Source organism: Pollicipes pollicipes, unplaced genomic scaffold (genome assembly GCF_011947565.3).
Source record: "Pollicipes pollicipes isolate AB1234 unplaced genomic scaffold, Ppol_2.1 Scaffold_6686;HRSCAF=7923_pilon_pilon_pilon, whole genome shotgun sequence".
Lineage (NCBI taxonomy): Eukaryota > Metazoa > Arthropoda > Thecostraca > Pollicipedomorpha > Pollicipedidae > Pollicipes > Pollicipes pollicipes.
This window is the reverse complement of record NW_023596921.1, coordinates 28,973,370-28,995,513: the sequence shown is the minus strand read 5'-3', so window position 1 is coordinate 28,995,513 and position 22,144 is coordinate 28,973,370. Positions and strand designations below refer to the sequence as shown.

The following is a 22,144-nucleotide window of genomic DNA, read 5'->3' as shown; positions in this document are numbered from 1 at the left end:
AGACAACACTAATTACGTTTTAATGAAACAAGAATGATAGATGCAAAGACGAAGCGTACGGCGAGACAAAACGGGATGACCTATTACGACTAGTTAGAAACAACCACGACCGGGTCGGGGGGGGGGGGGGAAGCGGCGACCAGGCGTCGAGCAAAGGTTCGACACGGAAGCCGCCCGGCCCGGCAGCGCGACAGAGCCGCGGCCCTACTCACATGGTGCCTGGTGAAGGGGCCCTCCCCGCTCAATCACGGCCGCCGTTTGTATAGGTCAATACTGGGCCACCGTGTGACGTCACGGTCAAACGGGTCCGCCCCTTCTAGAAAAAAGGCCTATGTGATCCTACACGTGGAGGTCTAATGATATTATTCTAGTGTTTCCCTTGTTCATACACTCGTGTACAATCATGTATAGGATAAATACAATCGCATCGCGAAATTGCACACAGGACCACCGACATGAGTTAGTACACTAGTAGCCACTTTATCTAAAGCCCTGAGTTCAATGACTATGTCAACCTGGAGAATCCTGTACGTCATTAAGCAGTGCTGATGTCTAATTCACGACATGAAGTGTCTCGTTTCTAACACTGAATCTTGTTTTGACTTATTATTGTTTTAGCCGTAAAATACACTCATGTTGTCTCCATTCGTTTACACCTAGTCATTACATTGTCTATTCATTATATGTAGATGTTGCACCGTTTGTTTTTAGCGGTGCCTGTGGTATTGTGACGGCGCGCTGGTCATCCGACTCGGCCGCAGGTGTGCGTCCGAGCAGCGGGTCTTCCACGGTCAGGTTGCGGCGATGTTTGGACCACCCTGGCTCGGCCGCGGGCGTGTGTCCGAGCGGCGCGTCTCCCAAGGTTGGGTTGCAGCGATGCTTGGGCCTGGCAACTGTTGGCCATACCGCGGGATGCAGTCCTGCGTTTCCGGTGCGGTCAGGCGTGGCTGCGAGCATGGGCTGCTTCGGGGACGGCGACGGCCTTGGCGACAGTTGTTTACGGTAACAAGTGGGTCACCTACCTTTCGTTGTGACATTGATCGCGCCGCGGCAGCCCAGAGTAAGACGCGCATTCCTCCCGTCCTCACCGGTATCCTCGGAGGCTCTCTGGCTTACCCAAGGCTGCGATGCCTTGCTGGGTACATTTGTCGGCTCCGGTGGGCAGCTCTGTACTTCCGGGCAAATTGTTCTCACAGGTGTCTGACGGACATGTAGGCCCTTATTGACTCGGCAGGCCTCAGCGCGCAGGGCCCTCCGGGTGGCGTTGAAGTGCCCAGCCCTGCGGGCCGGTGCCCCTGAACACGACTTCCGGACGGCTGTTTGGGCAGTTCCCGCCCTCAAATTGGGCTCGTACCCGTGTGTCCCGAGGAGCATGTGCCCCCCCCCCCCCCCCCCCCCGTCTGCCTGCGCTGCTGCCGCGGTCAAATAGCATTACACATTGGCGTCTTATATATTTCTCAAGTTACAGCATACCTTCCAAATGTCATCAAACGGGAAGGGGATGGGGCAAAAAGTGTAACACACCTGTGTGGTTGCCTGCCCGATTAGCCCATGTGACATCAATGTGCGGTTATTTATAGCTTGTGCTCCTTGGTCTGGTGACTGTGAGGTACACTGTCAAAGAAAAAAGCTTCCAGCTGCTCCGGCTGGGCGCTTTCGGGAAGGCGTAACCAGCGCGCCGCAATGGCGGCCTCGCTCTTAAAAAATTCGTCTAATGTATTCACTGGTAAGCAATTTTGCGTTCCAAGATATGACTGTGCTCCTTGTCGTGCTGGGTTTCAGTGATCGGGTTTCGAAGTGTCTTCTCCTGCTCTGGGGTGCGCTTCGTGGTGCGCCATTTATGTCTCCTTTATTTCGGGCTACTTCGCGCATGGATGTTGACTGCCTATTTTATTAACCTTTTTAGGTTACGGATTCATTTACATGTTTGAGAAAACATTATAAACCTATTGCAGCCATTTTGGCTCTCTTTTGCTTGGGAAGGTATGTATTTATGTCCTTCACAGCCCATGTCCAGTCTTCAAGAAGCCTATCCACTGCACCAGAAGCGTGCAATGTCATCATGCCGAACCTTCTGCATGCGTGCCAAGCTTAGCCAGGTCACATGGTGCTTAGTTGTAATTTTTTTGGCTGTAAGGTTTGCAGCAGGTATTTCTTGAAATTTCTTTGTAAACATGTTTTGTAATACTAGTGCTCTACAATGCCTACATACAAAAATTGTGTTGACTGTGTACCAAATTCAGAGGACTCAGATTTATGGTGTGCACAGGTTAGACTTCTCTGCTTTGTTGCTGCTACTGTGGGGGATGTGTTTTGGTATGTGTTGCATTTTTACTGCTACAAGTCAATGTTAATGCTTAAGACTCAGTGGGTACTGATTGCTTAATTTTCATGATCCTGTGATACAGTGTAATATAATAAGATATGAACAAATATAATATGCTTTCTCTCATGGGGTAATCAGGGCCAAAAAGTATCAAGGTTAGAAAAATAAGCAATTTAAAGAATTAGCTCAATCTTCTTAGTTTATATAATTTTTTGGCCAGAATGTGATTTAACAAGATGCATCTTTGGATATGTAGCTAAGTGACTAGGTTTGACCATTTCCCTAGTTCTAAAAAATATGGCTAGGGTCATGCAGGCTGTGTCAAAGAAATCAAGAGACAAGGTCTCAGTGGATTTTCAGATGATGGTGGGGGGGGGGGGGGGAGGAGCTCAGAGAGAATGGGTAATGTTCATTTTGCTCATTGCTCATGAGAACTAGTTCTTCTTTTCCAGATCATGATAACATTTTCACTTTATTTCACATTTTTTAGGCATTGAAATTTAATACTGCTGATAGCAAAAAGCTAGAAAATAATTATTGTACTGTAGGTCTGTTTATTTGATGCTAAGCTGCATTTTGACCACCCTAAACTATCAATGAAATATAGGTGCTTCTCCACACCTTCAGCCTTTGCCCATAGCTTCTCAACTCTGACACCCAATTTGAAAGTGTTATGTGCTGGCTGCTCTGTGTCTGCCACCTGAGTGCTGCACTGTCTGTCCCGGCCATACAGTGAGCCGTGGCGCAGTGTCAGCCTGCCGGCATGCCTCCTCGAGCGGCGTGTCGGTGGCGTCGGCCGGCGACGTCGAGGTGCTGCCCACCACGCGGCTGTCGGACCTGCCACGCGGCCGCGGCGGCCGCTCCAGCTTCTCCGGACAGGTGGTCACCGTGTTTGGTGGTACCGGCTTCCTTGGCCGCTATGTTGTCAACCGGCTGGGCAAGGTCGGATCACAGGTGAGAGCATCGCGCTGCCGCCGGCGGTGCCGGCCCGAGGCAGGGCAGCGAGGACGCCACCGCACGCGGGAGCCTCACTCTGGTGCTGTCTGGGCGCTCTCCAGAGTTTGGTGATGCCGTTTCAAGGGCCAAATTCGAACAGAATGAATGCTGGACAAATGTTCTGTCGGATTGTCTCCATGCCAAACAGTTAACATTCCTTGGCCTGTAAGACTGTATGATTCTTTGGCGTGATTTGCCACATGATACCCATTTGAGTACTACTGTGTATTTTCATTTAATAGAAGTGGCTTGTCTATGCAGTTTGAGGCCAGTGAAGTGAATTTCATGCTTTTTCAAGCTGCTTGAAGATGTTGTTTTGCCATTTATATGTTGTACTTTACACATAGTTGCTCTCCATCCCAGCGGCCCAAACCATAGACAAGCACTGGGTGTGACTGTCACAGAGGCCCAGTCCGTGTTCGACAGCATGATGTGGTCGTCGCCAGATCGTGACCGCCTACCGGGGCGATGACTACGACGTGCGCCACCTCAAGCTGGCCGGCGACCTGGGCCAGGTGGTCTTCTGCCACTACAACCTGCGCGACATGGACTCCATCCGGAAGGCCGTCAAGCACTCCAATGCGGTCATCAACCTGGTGGGCCGCGACTTCACCACCTTCAACTTCAAGGTGCGGCGCGTGATCGGCTGACTGCAAGTAGCGCCCATGTTTAAAGTTTCCCATGAGCATTCCCATGTCCGAGATGAGCTGCTCGCCTACGGCCGCTGCGACACTCCCTGGCGCCACGCGGGATAACTCCCAAGTATGTCCCTCGTTTGGCGTGTACTGTTGGCGCCTCCTCGGCTGAGAGATCGGCCGTGTCCCTGACAGCCATACTGCCGGCAGTTCGATGACGTCCACAACGCGGGCGCGCGGGCTATCGCGCGGGCCTGCCGCGAGGCCGGCGTTAAGAAACTGGTGCACTTCTCGGCACTGAACGCGGCGGAGAACCCTGAGGGACACGTGCTGAAGGGTGGCTCTCAGTTCCTGCGGAGCAAGTGGCACGGCGAGATGGCCGTGCGCGAGGAGTTCCCCGATGCCATCGTGTTTCGGCCGGCAGACATGTTCGGCCAGGAGGACCGGTTCACCAGGTCAGAGGAGGGCTCAGGAGCATTGGGATGTAATGGGAGGTCTCGTCAGGTGGCAGGTCAGCATAGAAGAGGTCTGTGTCCGCGAGGGTTTGAGAAGAAAAAGCATTGGTGCTACGTGAAAGTCAATGGCGTATCAATGCGGGCAGTTCAGTGTCCGTTCATTGCATGGTAACATTTATGGGTTGTTATCTGAAGTCGAAAAAGGACGAAGCCTTTTAAAGGGAACATTCCGCATCTAAAGGTATTGATGCAAGCATCAGCTATGATTAGCTAGACTTGAATGCTGCCTGGTCTGTGGGGTGGCAAGATTTGAATGACGTTGCTACGGGCGTATAGCTCAGAAACTAGAGGGTTTAGTTCGGCAGGGGCATGCATTGCATCGAATGATCTTCAAAAGGCTATGTTCGCCAAAAACCCCATGTAAGTGCACTCGACTCAATCTATTCCCTTTCCATTCAATCCAGAAATGACCTAAAGCCATCCCTGGCCGTCTTAGTATTGGAACCGTTTCTGATACGCAAACGCCGAACAAGGTGTGCGCCGTGATGACGCCGTGGCGGTCGGCAGGTACTTCACGAGCCTGACCCGGCACCAGGGCAAGTGGATGCCGCTGTACGGGAAGGGCGAGCACACCATCAAGCAGCCGGTGTTCGTGGGGGACGTGGCGCTGGGCGTGGTGAAGGCGCTGGCCTCGCCGGACGCCGTCGGCCAGACGTACGAGGCCGTCGGGTGAGTGATGCTGGCGCCAGCACGGCCGCCGCCGGCACCGCACCACCAGCGGCTGCCGCCGATCGCTAGAAGGTGTTGCGCCGCCAGCGTCCTGTGTAAGGAAAATGCATGTAGCGTGCTTTGAAGCTCATGGAGGAGAGGATCTGGCTCGACTCTGTTTCTCTTGCTGCTTGCCTTGTGCTACACAAGGCCTGATATCGACATGTCCGAAATATTGGGCGGGTTTCCTCCCCTCCCTGTCCTACGTGTATGAGTATATTTGGTGCGGTGAGCCCCTGGTGGCTGTTTGGTGTGGTCACGTATTTATTGTCCCCAAAGGCATTAGACAAAGGTATAAGTCAGCGATCATTCTCGTAAAGACACCAGTCTGCGTTATGGACGAGGAAATCTTTTGAAGTGGTCTTCGAGTGATATGGTGTTACATGATGACGTGATCTCGATGCCTCGGCGTCACGACCCGAACAGTGTCGTCAACGACCCCCTGCGGTCGGCCTGTATGTACATGCCGGTCGCCGTGCCGTTCCCCGGCGCCGCGGACCGACCGTGGTGCCTGACGCCGCGTTCACCGGCCTGCCGCAGACCGCACCGCTACCAGCTGAGCGAGCTGGTCGATTGGTTCCACCGCGTCGTGCGCAAGAAGAGCGACTGGGGCTATGTGCGTTACGACATGAAGTGGGACCCGACGCTCATGCTGCGCGCCCGCCTCAACGAGCTGTTCTGTCCCAGCTGGCCCATCGGCACGCTGGTGCCCGACAAAGTGGAGCGGGTGCGTGCTGACGCGCCGCTGCTGGTGCGCTGTGGGGGTAGGGGGGGGGGGGGACGTATGCCGCACTGCCGACGTGCTGCGCGTCTCAGCCCCGGGTTACGTTCAGCCTGGACAGCTCTCCAGGGATGGCGGGCGATCGAATACCGATGAGTGGTGGTCATTGTGCCAGTCGCGTGGATTGCTTTAGGACCAAATGCCCGTTTTGGTGACCAAGCCGCACCGGGCCGCTCCCAACGGCCTTGTCGTGACGTGTGGTCGCCGCCGCTGCCGACCCTGTGCCGCCCCGCGGACCCCGTGCCGTCTCCGCTGACCGCGTGCCACCCCCGCGGAGCCCGTGCTGCCCCCACTGACTCCGTACCGTCCCCACTGACCCCGTGCCGCTCCCGCTGATCCCGCGCCGCCCCGCTGACCCCGTGCCGCCCCGCTGACCCCGTGACCCTCTGACCTCTTGCCGCCCCTGCAGGAATGCGTGACCGACACGGTGAGCGGTGCTCCGACTCTGGTCGACCTTGGTGTGACGCTGACCACCATGGAGGATCGCATCATGTGGGAGCTCAACCCGCACAAGGCCGGCGCCTATTACGAGGAGCAGCTGGACGAGTTCGAGAAGCCGGCGCCGCCGCGGGTGGTGGTGTGAGAGACGGCCCGCCGACGCCGGCGGCCGGACGGCTCTGCCGGCGGACACACGTAGCCCGGCCCCGTTAGGTGCATCTGTGATGTGAATATACTGTACATACGCCTCGGGCAAATGCATGGCGTGATCCAGAGATGGCTTTCGGCTCCAGTCGGCGTGGAGGCGGGCTGCTTCGATTGGTAGGTGATGTGAGGCTGGTGTGACCGCAGGCGCAATGGCGAGGTCCACACGAAGCACTGGCCACACAAGGCTCTCAGTTTGACCTATCACGCCGTCATGAGCCTTGACCGCAGCCCATCGCTCTGAGTTGTCCATGGATCAGGCAGGCGATCCTCGGAACTAGCCAATGCGGCCGTGACATCACTTACTGGCCCTTTATTGTTGCAGCCGCGCGGGCGGTTATGAATGATATTACCAGTAGATATGCCGTCTAGTCTGCTACCCCAGGTACAATGCAGCGATGAATAATAGGCGTCGTTGCCTGGAGACACTGGCGTGGTTCGAAGACCAGGCCTCGCAATGCCAGAGGGATCAGGCCGGGACAGGCTAAATACGGCAGGAGCGAGATTGCTGGCAGATAGTAGCTAGTTGCCTGATGGGCGGTCCAAATGGCAATCTAGTGACGACATTTATGGCCGCCACCTGCCGCTTACAAGATTCAGACAGCCCTGTTAGTCGTGTTATAAAGCCGTGTACATGATAACTGCTGCTGCATATCGGATAGCCGGCTCAGACGATGCAGCCTCGGGTCGGTGGCAAACATGCCCAAAGGCTGTTGAGGAAGTAATACGTTATTGCCCATAAAGGAATGGATAAGTCCAGAACAAAATTTCAATCGAGGGAGCTGCCTCTACACACACGTAAATGAGGACTTGATTCACATCACAGACGTGTAGAACATTCTAAGGCGGCATGATTTACTGTTGTTGGGATACGTGTCCAGCAACTCTTGGAGATAATTTGTATGGTCAGACTGTCGTATGTGACAGACTTCAGAATGCTCGAAGAGGAAGTCGCGTATATATATATATATATATATATATATATATATATATATATATATATATATATATATATATATAGAGCGAATTTTTGTCGACCATTTCCGTATGATGGACGTCAGTGAAATGGTCGCCGAATGGAGTCTTTGGTCTTGTTTTTTGCATCTCAGAGGTCCCGGACCATGCGTCATGAATGTTGTGTTCGGACCATGAATGTTGTATTCTTCATCACTTGTCAGCTACGCAAAACCCCAAATACCTGTATTGGCGAAACAACGTAGCGTCCGGGAGCGTTTTAACGCGCACATCCGAGGTGCCAGAAAAAAAGAGCAAAAACACCATTCGGGGAAGATTTCTCTAACGCACATCATACGGAGTTCGTCGACACAAACTCGCTCACAGCATCAATCTTGCAGGTATGTGAAGAGATGCCGACTTAAAAATCGCAGCAGCAATTTAAATAAGAAACCTGAAACCTACACCGAACACCATCATTTCCTCTGAACGACTTTTGAGGCCTGTCCCATATGGCACCGTATAGTAAGCAATTCTTCTCAAACGGAGGACCTCGATATAAGGCGGTCCGAGAAACGTGCGAAACGTTTGTAAAATTATCTGCACGTTTGTGATTGGAATCAAGTACTTGCTTTATATGCGTTTAATTAGAGGACCAATAGCTGAAATACAAAATTATAAATGTAAATATTATTGATGATTCCCTCGTCTAAATCATTGTATTTCAGGGATGAGTTTATTCTTATTGTTCCCCACATCTATCATGTTTATCCAACTAACGTTATTGAATATTTGTTTCCGGCTCACAGAAGCCTTACCACATTTAGAAAAGAGACTATCACTGGTGATGTTACAGATATATTGTGCTTCAAAATATTCACGATGTACATTGCATTTAAGATGGGGGGTGCTGACGTACATAGATATACGCAACATCAACGTCGACAACATGATGAAAAGATGATACGAATTACGTCTTGCGTTTCTTTGGGTCCGGTTCGTCTTGATTCTCGGGTTGCTGGAAGATCTGCTTCGGTTGCGTCCTGAAAGGGTCAAAATGTTCTGTGAAAGCGGCAACAAATCTCACCAAATGCGATAAGCTTACAACTAACTCACTGCCGACAATGTCCTCAGTTATGAGCATTGTGTCCACTCTACCTCTGATTCTCAGTCTCCACCTAGCCTATCCCATACGTCACGTCACTAAGTAGAGGGTCCCTCCCCCCCACCGAAACTTCCGCCCACAAAAGCACATCAAGCCCGGCTGCCGTCACAGCCGCTCCCTTCCGCTCCCTAGTGCGGGAACCTGGCCGCCGGCGCGTCACGTACTTGGCATAGGCCGGCGTGACCCAGTAGGGGTTCTCAGCCGCCTCCTTGGCGTGCTTGAGTAGGGCCTCGCGCGGGTCACCTTCCTCGCGCTTCTTGGCCTCGACACCGAGCGTGCGCATGATGTAGGAGGAGAGCGTGGAGCCGCCAGTGGCCACGCGGCCGCCAGTGCCTGCCGGAGGCAGCGTTCCGTCCGTTATCCGTGCAGACACGCACTCGAGACTCGGCACGCGCGGAGCACCGGCGCTGGCAACGGTCTCTCCCGGGCATTCCCAGCGACTACGGGAACGGCACAGCCGCCCCAACGAGTGCCATGGATACGCGGCTTTTTATACCAAATGAAGTGTTCACCGTCTGCACATGTCGAGAGTTTTAGGTTACATTATGGTATGGAAGTGCCTGCAGAGATTGTGCGAGCGAGCGACGATTCATGCCTGTTACACGACAATGTTCTATCGTCCTGATACCACACGTTCTGAGCAGGACTGTGAAATGCTATTGCGAAAATCTGGTACAAAAAAACTATTGTTATTCACTTTTCCTAAACAGGAGACGTTGGTCATCATTATTCGGTCATTTTCTTCGACATTTGACGCATGCTTGTTATTGTCGAACGTGTGTTTGTTACGAAAGGAAAAACCAGACTGACTTATCAAATACGATAGGTACCGTGACATTTGCATTGCAATGACATGTTGCTGCGCACAGGTTACATGGCAATGGTTGCTACGGAGAGCCGTAACTGTATTGAGCAGATCGAGTGCCCGTGCAATCAATGGAACTACCTGCTCCCTGATTCTTCGCTGCGCTCTATTGAAATGGTCACACATTATTGTGCTGCGTATCACACACAAATGGACAGTAAAGGCAGCGACTTCGGATTACAGGAATTAAACGAACGCGCTTGAGAACCCCAGCCCGCAATCACAAGAGAAACGAACCAGTCTGCCGCGGACGTGTGCAGACACTGGGCAGCAAGGAGAGCAAAACATGACCTTGACAAACAACACAAAACTGGGGTCTGGTTGTGACTTAACGGCGTTGGACAAAACCCTGGCACAGATTCTACAATGAAGCATATATGCACTACATTGTAAAGCCTGTGGACGTGGACGCAGATGGACGGGCGTCCACCCACAGCTCGCTGCTGGCACTTCCGGCAAAGTTACGGCGCTACGTGTCGGAGCAGCAGCACGATACTGCCGATATCACAGCAAACCAACAACTAAAACCGCAAATGCCACCTAGCTTTTTAATGAAGAAATTGCTCCAACGTCATCGCACTAAGCACATCCCTCATAAATCACGCACTCAAAAAGATCAATCATTGCTATCAGGCACTCAAGTGTTCAATCCAAAGTAAAATAAAAAGTGCAATGCATATCATTCCGATACAACCCCTAACAAGTATATATGTCCCCTTTTCTCACTGAGGTCCCCCAAGGAAAACTCTGCATTTCCCCTTTCTCTCTTTCTCTTTGTTTTCCCTTTGTTACTGACTTTCCTCATTGTTACAGATGGGAGCCATGCTGGATGGCCGACATTTACCATAATACACTGAATCCTTCGCCTCGTCCACATATTATTCGGTCCGCTTCCCACAAGGGTATTTCATTCATTCCACTAACAGGTTCGTCTATCAGATTGCAAAACTGCATTCTTACGACATTAATTAAAAACATCCTTGGCCAAGCGGACTGAATAATAGCTAGTACCGTCAGGAAGCAGGGCGATTTCACATACCTTATCAGCAACGGGCTATTTCTTTTCAGCCTCGCTTGCGTGCATAAACGAAATACGGACACAACTTGGTGTTCACTGCGCTAATACAATGGGTCAAGACGGGACAACTCTCACAACAAACGACCGGGCAATGCGGCATGGCCAGTGTGAGCTATTTTCAGCGATGTTTGCGGACAGCCAGCAGCACTGCGCGCTCACCAGCCGTACTTGCGCAGCTGCTTTCCTGCCCGTTCAGAGTGAGAAGCCGAACATGCCACGGACAGCCAGCAGCACTGCGACTCCGTACAGACATGAGGACTCCACCGGTTCGTGACCAGGTCCTGCGACGGTCCTCACCGCGGCTCACGCGTGCCGCTCGACTGACCTGACTTTCCCTGGGGGAGGTCGGGCCGGCGCGATTTCTGCGGGTCCTGGCGGGCCTTCTCAATCTGTTTGTGGGTGGAGCGCGGCCGCGGCTCGCGAAACATGGGCAGCGCGTGCGGCGTGATCACCTGCGTATTCATCACCACCTCCATCTGCCGCGCAGGCAAGAGCGTGAGTCGTCCGGCCAGCCCACACAAACGGGCCAGACGGACTGGAGCACGGTATGACAGCACCTAAGTCGTCTACGACCTCAGACGGAACGGTATCGCTACACCATCCGCGCCACGCATGCGCGGCGGGATTTCGCACCACGCTGGCGAAATCATTAAAACATGCCACAGCGCTACAGCCGACGTCAGACTCAGTACACGTTCATTATCACGCACCATTTGAGCCGCTCACTGCAAGCACGACTGCGATCGCCGCGAGCGAACGTACCTGCTTCGACTTGGACTTCTTCTTGCCGGCCGCGAGGATGGCACCACGGTGCGACTTGTCCGGGTCGAACAGCACCTTGCAGACGCCGCTGCCGCAGCCCAGCATCAGCTGGTTGATGCGCGGGTGCCAGACGATCCGAATCACGTGCTGCCAAACGGACCCCAGTGACGTCACACAGAGCGCCCGATCAGGCAGCGTGTGAACACCCTCACGGACCGATCACACTGCGGCGGCCAGGGGAGTACCCTGGCGCCGCGGGGAGGCCACACTGCGGGCCGTTTGGACCTTCCGTGCTAGGGCCATACGGAGCCTGTGGGTCATATGGAGTCTACACTGTGGGTCGTGTGGAGTCTGCAACGTGGGCCGTGTGGAGTCTACGCTGTGGGCCGTATGGAGTCTACACTGTGGGTCGTATGGAGTCTGCAACGTGGGCCGCGTGGAGTCTACACCGTGGGCCGTATGGAGTCTACACTGTGGGTCGTACGGAGTCTGCAACGTGGGCCGTGTGGAGTCTACACTGTGGGCCGTATGGAGTCTACACTATGGGCCGCATGGAGTCTACACTGGACCGTATAGTCTGCACCGTTGGCCGTGTGGAGTCTACACTGTGGGCCGTATGGAGTCTGCACCATGGGTCGTGTGGAGTCTACACTGTGGGCCATATGGAGTCTACACTATGGGCCGTATGGAGTCTGCAGCGTGGGCCGTGTGGAGTCTACACTGTGGGCCGTATGGAGTCTACACTGTGGGCCGTATGGAGTCTACACTGTGGGCCGTATGGAGTCTGCACCGTGGGTCGTGTGGAGTCTACACTATGGGCCGTATGGAGTCTGTACCGTGGGTCGTGTGGAGTCTACACTGTGGGCCGTATGGAGTCTACACTAAGGGCCGTATGGAGTCTGTACCGTGGGCCGTGTGGAGTCTACCCTGTGGGCCGTATGGAGTGTGCACCGTGAGCCGTGGTCAGTCGACCGACCGTGCCCCGCTGATTCCATTCTGTTTGCCGCTTGCAACTTTTGGACATGGGGAAGCATACGCTGTGGGTCGTGGGGATCCCACAGAGCAACGCGCAGCACACGCGGCACCGACCGGCCTGCTAGGACAGCGACGTTACGTGGACGTGCAGCACAGATGAGAAGACTACGCTCAGCTCACCCCCTCGGCCACCGGCAGCTGGGCCACCTTCTCGAACGTCAGCCGGCTGAAGAAGTGCAGCTGGCCAACCGTCTCGCCCCGATCCAACGACGTGCCGGTCACCACCAGCTGGTCATTGGGGCTGAACAGGCAGTCGGTCCTGTCCAGAAACACAGCTGGTCATTGGGGCTGAACAGACAGTCAGTCCTGTCCAGAAACACAGCTGGTCATTGGGGCTGAACAGGCAGTCGGCCCTGTCCAGAAACACAGCTGGTCATTGGGGCTGAACAGACAGTCAGTCCTGTCCAGAAACACAGCTGGTCATTGGGGCTGAACAGGCAGTCGGTCCTGTCCAGAAACACAGCTGGTCATTGGGGCTGAACAGACAGTCGGTCCTGTCCCGAAACACACAGCTGGTCATTGGGGCTGAACGGGCAGTCGGCCCTGTCCAGGCACACACAGCTGATCACAGGGGCTGAACAGGCAGTCGGTCCTGTCCAGAAACACACAGCTGGTCATTGGGGCTGAACAACAGTCAGTCCTGTCCAGAACTACACAGCTGGTCACAGGGACTGAGCAAGCAGCCGGTGCTGCCTGGATACACAGTGCAAACAAAGCTGGCGACGATAGATTATCGGACCGAGGTTTTGTGCGAAACACTGATGTGACTAAGCCATGGACGGACAGTCGCTCCTCCCGTGGGGCGCGACGCCGCAGCTCCAGCAGCTATGGATGGACAACTGGTCCTCCAGTGAAGCGCAACTTCACAGCTCCAGCAGCTAATGGGAGGGGGGGGGGGGGGGGGGGAGCAGGGCAGCGAGCAGCGCCGCATGGGACTTCAGCTGACCGATGACGCACATGGCAAACTTGTTGAACAGGCCGGCGGTCGTGTGCACGGGCTTCCGGAGCTGGCGGACGTCCCAGAGCTTCAGTGTCTCATCGCCACCTCGTGTGGCTACGCTCAAATTGTCGTACGAGAACACCATGCTCGACGTCTCGGTGCCCTTCTGGTGGGCGTCCCGCACGAGCATGCACGTGTTCACCTGCAACAGGACGGGGTAGCCGTCAACTGGCTTGAATTTTGTGGACTTGGGATTTCTCCAGCACGACATGCGGCAGAAAGAAAACATTGCCGACAACGTGATGCTATCGCCATACGGAATCCCAACAGAACTGAATGCATGCAGAGGAAAATAAGAATAACCATACGTTCGTTTTGGAATGAGTGAGTGCAGAAAAATGTCTTTCTGGACTTATTCATTACATTATGAGGATCAGATTACTTTAAAGCTCTTCTACATACATCACCATGTTGCTGATCCAATTCGCATGATCTAATTTAATCAATAAATGCATGTGTTTCCGTTGTCTCTGTGCCTGATCTCCGGCGTCTTTAAGCGTGTTTCTGATACTTTCACCCCGCCCCACGGACCGGACCCTAACATCGGCGTTCCACAGCTTTTGTTCGGGTGTTTCCACACCTGGGAAGGACCACACGCAGTAAACCGACGATCGCAAACCTGAGACGGGTCTTGCATGTCACCCAGGCGGCTGGGACATGTCTTACATAGCTCTTCCGGTGGTCCCACATCTGCAGTGAGCCGTCCGTGCAGGCGGCCGCTACCAGGGTGCCGTCGCGGCTGTAGCTGCAGGCGCTCGGGTGCGTCTTCAGGCCGCCCGCCTGCCGCGGCTTCACCACGTGCCGCTGCTGCTTGGCCGCGTCCTCCACGTGCCAGATGCGACACGTGCTGCAGGCATAACAGGGGCTCAGGTACAAGGAGTGAAGCGGCATTGGTGATCAAAGGTAGGTCATGATAATGGATTTCCATAACATGCCTCGAAAAACAGGGATGACCACCTCACTAGATGGATGCAGGGTGGGCACATGGAAGTAGAACATCCTGATTGCAGGTAAGGGCTTATTATAGCACTGCCTAGCACATGGTACTGCTATTTCTACATTACATGTAGTGTAACACAGCAGCCAGAAGTTTCACACCACCCCATGTGCCGCACCCATGTCCATACCACAGCACTCTCTAGGCCGCAATGCATCTGCACACCCACAGCGCTATGATCACGCCTATACCAAAGCACACCTGCCCAAGGTGGTGCACCCTCCTCCTCATGCTACTGCATCCCTCACCCCCTCTCCCGCTAGCTTAACCTTCTCCTGTCGCCCAGTCCTCCTCCCAAGCGTAGCGGCCCGTGTCAGCGGCACTGACCCGTCGCTGGCGCAGGTGAGGAACTCGTCCTTGAGCTTGGGGTGCCAGGCGGCGCCGCTGATGGCCGCCACATGGCCCTTGGTGCGCTGCATGTCCACCAGGTACATGTCGCCGCGCGGCGTCTCGGCCACCTCCAGACCGTCCCGGTCGAGCACTTTGGCGCGCGAGCTGCCCGACACCGCCAGCACGCGGTCGCCCGTCGACGAGTATTGCACGTCGTTGATGGGGTGGCTGCGCGACCAACCACGTGGTTAGGCACGAGCAGGCGAGGCGAGCAGGGACGGCACGAGAGGAGCCTGCCGCCCTTGCCATTCACATAGTATGCAAACCATGTCATTCTCCCATGGCATCATATCAGGTGGGTATCCATCCTATGTGGTTCATGGAATGGGACAGAGCCCAACTCATGCAGCAGCCCCCACACCAAACTTCGAAAACGCTTAAAAAAATGAATCCCACAGGACAGACTTGGGTCAACGCCGACACCCTTTCGACTCCTTACTTCTATTGGTGGGGGGAAGGGAAAGTTTAGATTGGTTTGTTTCCTTTGTGCGCTGATTGCCAAAGGCGCTACATCCGGCGCGAGCCGCATCTCTGCATCTGCAGCGCGCGCCGCCAGCGGCCCGCGCCCCGACGGCGGAGCTCACCTCTCAAACGGCCGCATCTCGCGGAAGCAGCGGCGGCCGACGTCCATGCCGTTGAAGTCCCAGTACTTGAGCACGTAGTCTAGGCCGCCGCTGACGAGCCGCGAGCCGGCCGGGTCGGCGGCCAGCGCCGTCACCGGCCGCGCGCCGTGCTCCAGCGCCAGCTCCTGCGCGTGCGGGATCCAGCCGCGCGGGTCCTGTCGCGCCACCATAGGCCGTCACAGGCGGACCACCACTGAGACCCAGTGGTGGTCCGTCCCAGCACACACTGTCCCACGCGCCGGAACACCCTGGCACGCGCATGGTCATAAACAGGCACACGAAGGCGCACACAAACGGGTAGTCCAACGCGGTCAAACGTGTCATGTATGTCACAACTAGCCGTACACACGGTCTCACGGGGTCGTCCGTGGCTGCAATGCAATGGCGACGAGGAGGAAACAGGTAAGGCACAAAAAAGCCAACAACCAGTGTCGTCAGAAAACCATTCTTTAGAAAGCGCTTAAAAGCCTTCCAACACGGGCGTACATACAACAGGGGCAGCGAACCTGTATATTCAGTAGTCAGCTAGTTACCCAAAGAGGTTTGAATGCCCTAAAGAATGGAGACTCACATTGTCCTCCTCATCCTCACTGACGTCACTGGCCCCTCCATCCTCGTCACCAACCGAGCCCGCCAGCGTAGGCGGCACTGGCGGACCTGTGGAATGCCATCAAACATGCTGTCGTCAAAGCGGCTTTTCACCATACTCCTGAAACCGAAAAGCCAACCAAATGAGCTTAGAACGTCGCCATAGTCTCCGGACAGCAAGGTCTGAAATGGTGTGGTACCTTACGGAGCACTAATATCGGAAATCACGGACTTCTCGTCGACGGTCGAGACACAGCTAAACCAAGATGACTTCCGTTTCTGTTGGCCGGGGTCCACTATGCTAGCATATGGTGATGATGCTCGAACACACAGGTCACTATGCACTCGTCATGTCAGTGACCTGCTCACGGCGTATCGAGCCAGATGGCATATGACGATTTCATTCACCTTGCTCGGTCATACAGCACCTTGTACTCAACGTGATGCGGACCAGGATTTGTGCCTATTGGGTTCGGAAAGTACCGTTTCCTGACCCACAAAATAGCAATTGTTAACTTTGCTCTCACGCACTGATGTCAACCTGACATGGAAAGGCAATAAAACACCTGAAGGCTCCACGCCGGGGAACGCCGGATCGCTCAGACAAATTATCCACCATCTTCAATGACTAGCTTAATGAGGGAACATTTGGCGGGGGGGGGGGGCCCTCCCTTCTGATGAGACAGCCAAGACAGCTTTCACAAGGCGAAAGTTTAAGTATAAGATATCCTTTTGTCTAAGCCTGACAGTAATTAGCACTGCATTCATTTCGATGGTGTTATCACCCATAATCAGATACAGGGACGACGGTATGTAATTCAAAGCGACATTCCGCAATGTATTTTGTATCTATTGGATCAAGTTGAAACATTTGATGTCACCTCATCACATAAGTGTTGTCGTGGGTGTGAGTGTGGGGTAATGGTTCTTAATTCAGCTGTACCCCAATTTGTCAATTTCCAGTGTTTTATGAAAACAATCAAAGCAGATCTATTACCAGCATATAATTTGCAGGCATACTTTATCCATTGCTGAATGTCTCTCAGGGTGAAACATTCCCAGTAGCATGCAATAAGCTATCGACCCTGGCCGTGAAAGTCTCCTGCCCATTTCAGAGCGTCAGCGACTACTCACCAATGACGTCATCGTCGTCCGAGTGTTGGCCATCCGCCTCCTCGCTGTCCGGAGCGGTGACGTCGGTGGCGTCCCCAGCGGCGCCAGCGGCGGACATCTCTGCTAGCCGCTCTGCCACAGCAGGCAGGTTAGAATGGTCCAATGCTGCAGGCTCCCAAAGCCAACCACACAAAGGCAGCTGAACATGGTATGGTAATCAAGCTGTCTGCATTTAGTTAGCAGAGGTGGATAATCAAACACAATTTAGCCTTAATGAAACAACATACTGTCAATGTAAAATGATGTCCAGAAAGACAAAGTAGTGTGACTGACTTGTGTGGTGAACAAAAAAGCATGATGGTAACAAGGATGATAATGCAAAATGAGCAATTTTTGAACCAAGACCATCTTAGATGGATATAAGTAATGAGCAATGTTGGTCCACCTACATCAGTTCAACTCAACAAATATTGCAAAATGTAATGGAGTCTGCATTTTATTGATACCTTCTATGCTCAACAAAATTATGGTTTGGATATCAGGAACTCTGATGAGACTTGATATTTTGCAACCAGTAGTACAGTATTGGTTCCCAGGTAACCAGCAACATAGCATTGCTTGGGTTGAAAATGACAAACATTTTCTGGCAACAGGAAACATTCAGATGTGTTTGATATATTGACAGCCAACCTGAGTGCTGGTCACAAATTCCTGTGAATAGTGTGTGATGTAAATACCATTTTGCTCATCTTTGCCAAAACTTACCTAAGTTATCTTTATTTCTTTCCACAGCACTCTTCAGTGAGTCCTTCAGCACAGCAATCTACATCAACTGCCTGGCCTTTTTCCCACCAAAACTCTCAAAGCCCATGATCCTGGTCATTTCTTCATTCTCATCTGAGTGCTTTTCTTCAATCTGAGCTTCACGTAGTTGTGATGGAGGCTCCTTCTTTCCAAATGACCCAATCCATGTGGTGCATTTTCCAAGTTTCCACCCTCAGTATCCTTCTGCTGACAGCTTGGATGTACCAGCTACAGGAAGTGATATCTTTCCAAATGCTATTTTCTTCATGACTCCTCCTGGAAATATGAAATACAATTTTTAAAGGTACACATACTTTATTCACAAATTCCTTTCCTAAAAGGCCTATTTCCACATGCCCCCTCCCATTCCAAAATGAAATGTTTAGTTTTGATCAACCTATTTTAGACATACACTTTGAAGGTGTGTGTTCAGAAGCCTAGCATCAAGAAGGTGTCCTTTCCAGATGCCTGTGGTTGGAAGGCCTCCATGTCCATGTTTGTGCTTCAAATGCCTTCTTAGAGAAACCATGTGTGCAATGGTCTACTTACATAAGACATGTGCTCAAATTGTTTCCTGCACAAACCTGTGTTCTAAATGCTTACTTGGATGACACCACTCCAGATAGAATATGAATAATGCATCCCATACAACTTTCATACATTTCCCAAATCATGTCTTTGGTGCCACAAGGAGAGAAAACCAACAATTTTAATGTTCTCCTAACTGATCTCACAAGTTTGTGTAAATCAGTCATCTGAACATAGCAATTCAGGAATCAGACTGCTTAAGCATACACCTTTTGCAAGGCCTTCTATGATCAGAGCCTCTAGAAGTAGGTCTTCCAAACACAGGCCTTGTAAAATAGGATTTCCAAACATAACCTCTCTAAATGCAGGCCTTATGTGCAAGACTTTTCAAAAACACCTGAAACAGGCATCATGTCAATATATATAGATCCCTATAGACAAGGGACTCTCCAAAAAGGCCAGCTGAAGTTGTCTCCCTTTTTATATCTTCTAGAAATATGTCTTCTGGGTTGACCCTGTCAATATATGGCCCATGTCCCCAGGCCAGGCTGGTGGCAACTGACAATAAAATACAAGCTCCATTTTCTTGCTATAACAAAGCACATAGACAACCCATCAAACCTCTCTTTAGACAGAATCTAAGCAGCACACAATAAATTAGGGCGAGGGAGGACTTTGACTCAGGCCAGTTGTCTCACAATTCATAATCCATCATGCTTGCTGTCCACAATAGCCTGTGGGATAATCCCTTCTGGAAATAACCCAACAATGTGCTCAGGGGTGGTGATGATCCAGATGTTTGGCATGCATTTCTTGCAATGCAATATGGTATGTACAACAATAATTTGTTACTTCATGACTTGCACAACCAATCTAAAAAAGTAGTGACACAAATGCCTTCCAGTAACATTGTGCAATGTTTGAGGGCACAGTAAGGGCTGAAGTAGATCATGCATTCAAAACATATCAAGTTAAGTTTCCTTTTTGATCAGAGGATATCTAGCATTTTGTGTCATATAATATCAAGGCTTCAAGTCCTCACTGCAAAAGCAGGAGGCAGGCAAAATACTGGCACTGATAAAATAATCACTGGTGAACTAACATAATATGATGTAGTACGAAATGTATCCATTAAACAGCGTATCCCCGAGCGACGGCAGCACCGACCAACTCGCCCAGTCCCCCTACGTTACAAAACAACGCCGAACGGTGAGGGGGTCGCAAACGTAGAGGTCAAGAAACGAAAAATTGTCCAAGGCGTCAGATTTGTATCATACCAAGTGTTTCTGTGCAGCGAGAAACAACTCGTGCTCTAGGGGTTATTAGCCACCGCATGGAGAATTAAAAACTAACAGAAAAATTTAAGGCCATGACAATGACCAGATACTGTAAGAAGAATAGCACAAACATGCGGCACCACTAGTGGATATTATCGCAGCCTAGACTGCGATTGCGTCATACAATAAAGCCCCGCTGGTCTTCTTTCAATGCCGTCTACCGTTCGCTACCATTGTGTTACAGTCAGCTGGAATGATCCGGGTGGGCTGGCTAGTAACCAATCAAATCGACTTGGGCTGCTCATGGTTCGTATCGTATCGCGTCTCCATCCGCATAGATTGCGATTGCTACTGGTATGGCACGCTTCTTTAAGGCCCGTCTACTTTTAGCAAAGGTATTGTGTAGACCACACGGCCGTGTCCTGATACGGCCTTTTGGTTTGGACCTAATCCTAGAACCACAGGTTTTGATGATCTCATCAGTGGGTAGGCTGGGTCAATTCCTGTACGTGAAGGGACAGAAGGATAAGGAATAAGATGTCGCGTAGCGGGATGGCTGCTCCATAACTCTTCATTCTAATAAGGCTTAGTCCCATGTTTTTTGGTCTTTCTTGTTTTCTTGGGATTAGTCATGCTCAATGAATAAAATTTCTGTGAGGTGCAGGCACAAACTTATGCAATTGTAGACAATGAACTAACATTTTAATCCTACATGACTTGCTTTTATGCAGGTACGGTGCTTTTGAGTTATATTGAATGTAGTATTGCGCCTTTGATGTATCTGACACGTTTTATGCAAATCAGTACGAGAGTATCACATCATTGCAAACAATAAAAAGTTGGAATTTGGCCCGCACCTCATGTCAGGGGCAGCTGGTTGGCAAATGTAGGTATACGTTGGTACCTGATGTTAGAAAAAACATGGTACATCATTCGTCGTGTTTAAGGCGGAACATCATCGTAAATAATCATAAAACAGGTAGTTTCTGCCCTACCTTCGAATTTTAATACTACGATAGCGAACTTCCGCGGCGCCCCACACGCCCCACCGCCTCGACTCCCCAGCGCCGTTTTTGCGTTATCGTTGCCTGGTTGCAATATTTCTGCTGATCAAGAACCATAAAAAATGTACGGAGGCAAGGTAACAACAATAATGCAATGAAATACGCTTCTTATCGCGTGTACGTACGTTTGTGAACAGACAGGACAGAATAGTCCAGAACATAGCCTAACTAGTCTAATTAACCTAACCTAACCTGACCTGACCTGACCTGGAACCTGACCTGACCTGACCTGACCTAACCCTAACCTAACCTAACCTAACCTAACCTACCTAACCTAACCTAACCTAACCTAACTAACTAACCTAACCTAACCACCTAACTAACCTACCACCTCATCTCATCTCACCTCACCTCACCTCACCTCACCTCACCTCACCTCACCTATTCTAACCTGCTGCTTTGCTGGATCTCCTAGGCAAGATGCAGAAGTCCATTCTTCGATCTGGAAGATCACCCCGAGCATGGCCGGACTTGGGACAAGGCGCTGTCGACATTCATGACGAACTGGTGCGCCGCCACGTTCTCCGTCCACCCCCCGCCCCTGTCAGAGCCAGCTCCGTCGTGCCGCAGCACCGCACAGTCTGCACGACTGCGTCGACCAAAATCGAAGGCTGGCGCGCAGAGCCTGTCATGTCAAGTTGATGTCATGGAACGGCAAGTTGTATAGTGAAACACACGGCGCACCATAAATAATGTGCGTACGCAGATTGTTTTCTCTCATTGTAGTGCTGTGATCATTGCATGTTCATCAGATGTCTTGTCGTGGAAACATCCGGACCTTTCCGTAATTCCTTTGGCTAAGGGCTTAGGCTTAGTGGGGCTTTGCTGTCTGATGCCTTTCTAGTCGTTCCAAATACAGGGTTTGAGGTGATGGCGCGCATTCAAGCCTTAATGTGTTTGGGAAAATGGGCAAAATATCTGGTGTTTAAATGTATTGGAGAATAAAGGTGGTGCTTGCAAAGGAACCTGCAACGCCTGTCTTGGGACACCCAGCCGCCCGCTACATGCCTGTCTCGGGTGCCGGCTCGGCTCAGACTGCTGCTGTGCGTAGGGCTGGGAAAGAGTCCGATTTAACGTTGCGCAGTCTGTGTTGTCTGCGGCTATACCACGTGACTGTCTGTTCGATTCCCAAACAATGCATACTACTCCCGGGTGCGCCACATGCCCTGAGCGCAGCAGTATGACACACCACGTGTAGAAGTGCGCAAAAGAGAAAAATCCATCGCCCTTAGTAAAAGGCATTCGTCATCGCAGTTTCAGGCGCCTTGGTTGCCGAGAAGTGGCGCAAAATGTGAAAA

At 52.0% G+C, this 22,144-nt stretch overlaps 2 protein-coding genes across 2 annotated transcripts; one reads left to right on the top strand and one right to left on the bottom strand.

Annotated features, from left to right (window-relative positions):
• Positions 1 to 1,660: 1,660 nt before the first annotated feature.
• On the top strand, positions 1,661 to 6,674 carry LOC119107569 (NADH dehydrogenase [ubiquinone] 1 alpha subcomplex subunit 9, mitochondrial). The gene is made up of 7 exons (XM_037231058.1): positions 1,661 to 1,726; positions 3,060 to 3,280; positions 3,769 to 3,951; positions 4,168 to 4,412; positions 4,980 to 5,141; positions 5,721 to 5,907; positions 6,371 to 6,674. Exons 1-7 carry the CDS (start codon positions 1,684 to 1,686, stop codon positions 6,542 to 6,544), a joined length of 1,215 nt encoding a protein of 404 aa, XP_037086953.1. The 5' UTR covers positions 1,661 to 1,683; the 3' UTR covers positions 6,545 to 6,674.
• Positions 6,675 to 8,397: 1,723 nt separating this feature from the next.
• LOC119107568 (gastrulation defective protein 1 homolog) lies at positions 8,398 to 17,988 on the bottom strand. Its single transcript, XM_037231057.1, has 12 exons — positions 17,939 to 17,988; positions 17,195 to 17,305; positions 16,044 to 16,129; positions 15,434 to 15,627; positions 14,787 to 15,017; positions 14,129 to 14,309; positions 13,420 to 13,604; positions 12,583 to 12,721; positions 11,428 to 11,574; positions 10,991 to 11,141; positions 8,887 to 9,055; positions 8,398 to 8,600 (listed from the first exon to the last, which is right to left on the bottom strand). The coding sequence occupies exons 2-12, from the start codon at positions 17,289 to 17,291 to the stop codon at positions 8,528 to 8,530; spliced, it is 1,653 nt and encodes a 550-aa protein (XP_037086952.1). The 5' UTR covers positions 17,292 to 17,305; positions 17,939 to 17,988; the 3' UTR covers positions 8,398 to 8,527.
• Between the last annotated feature and the right edge of the window lie 4,156 nt (positions 17,989 to 22,144).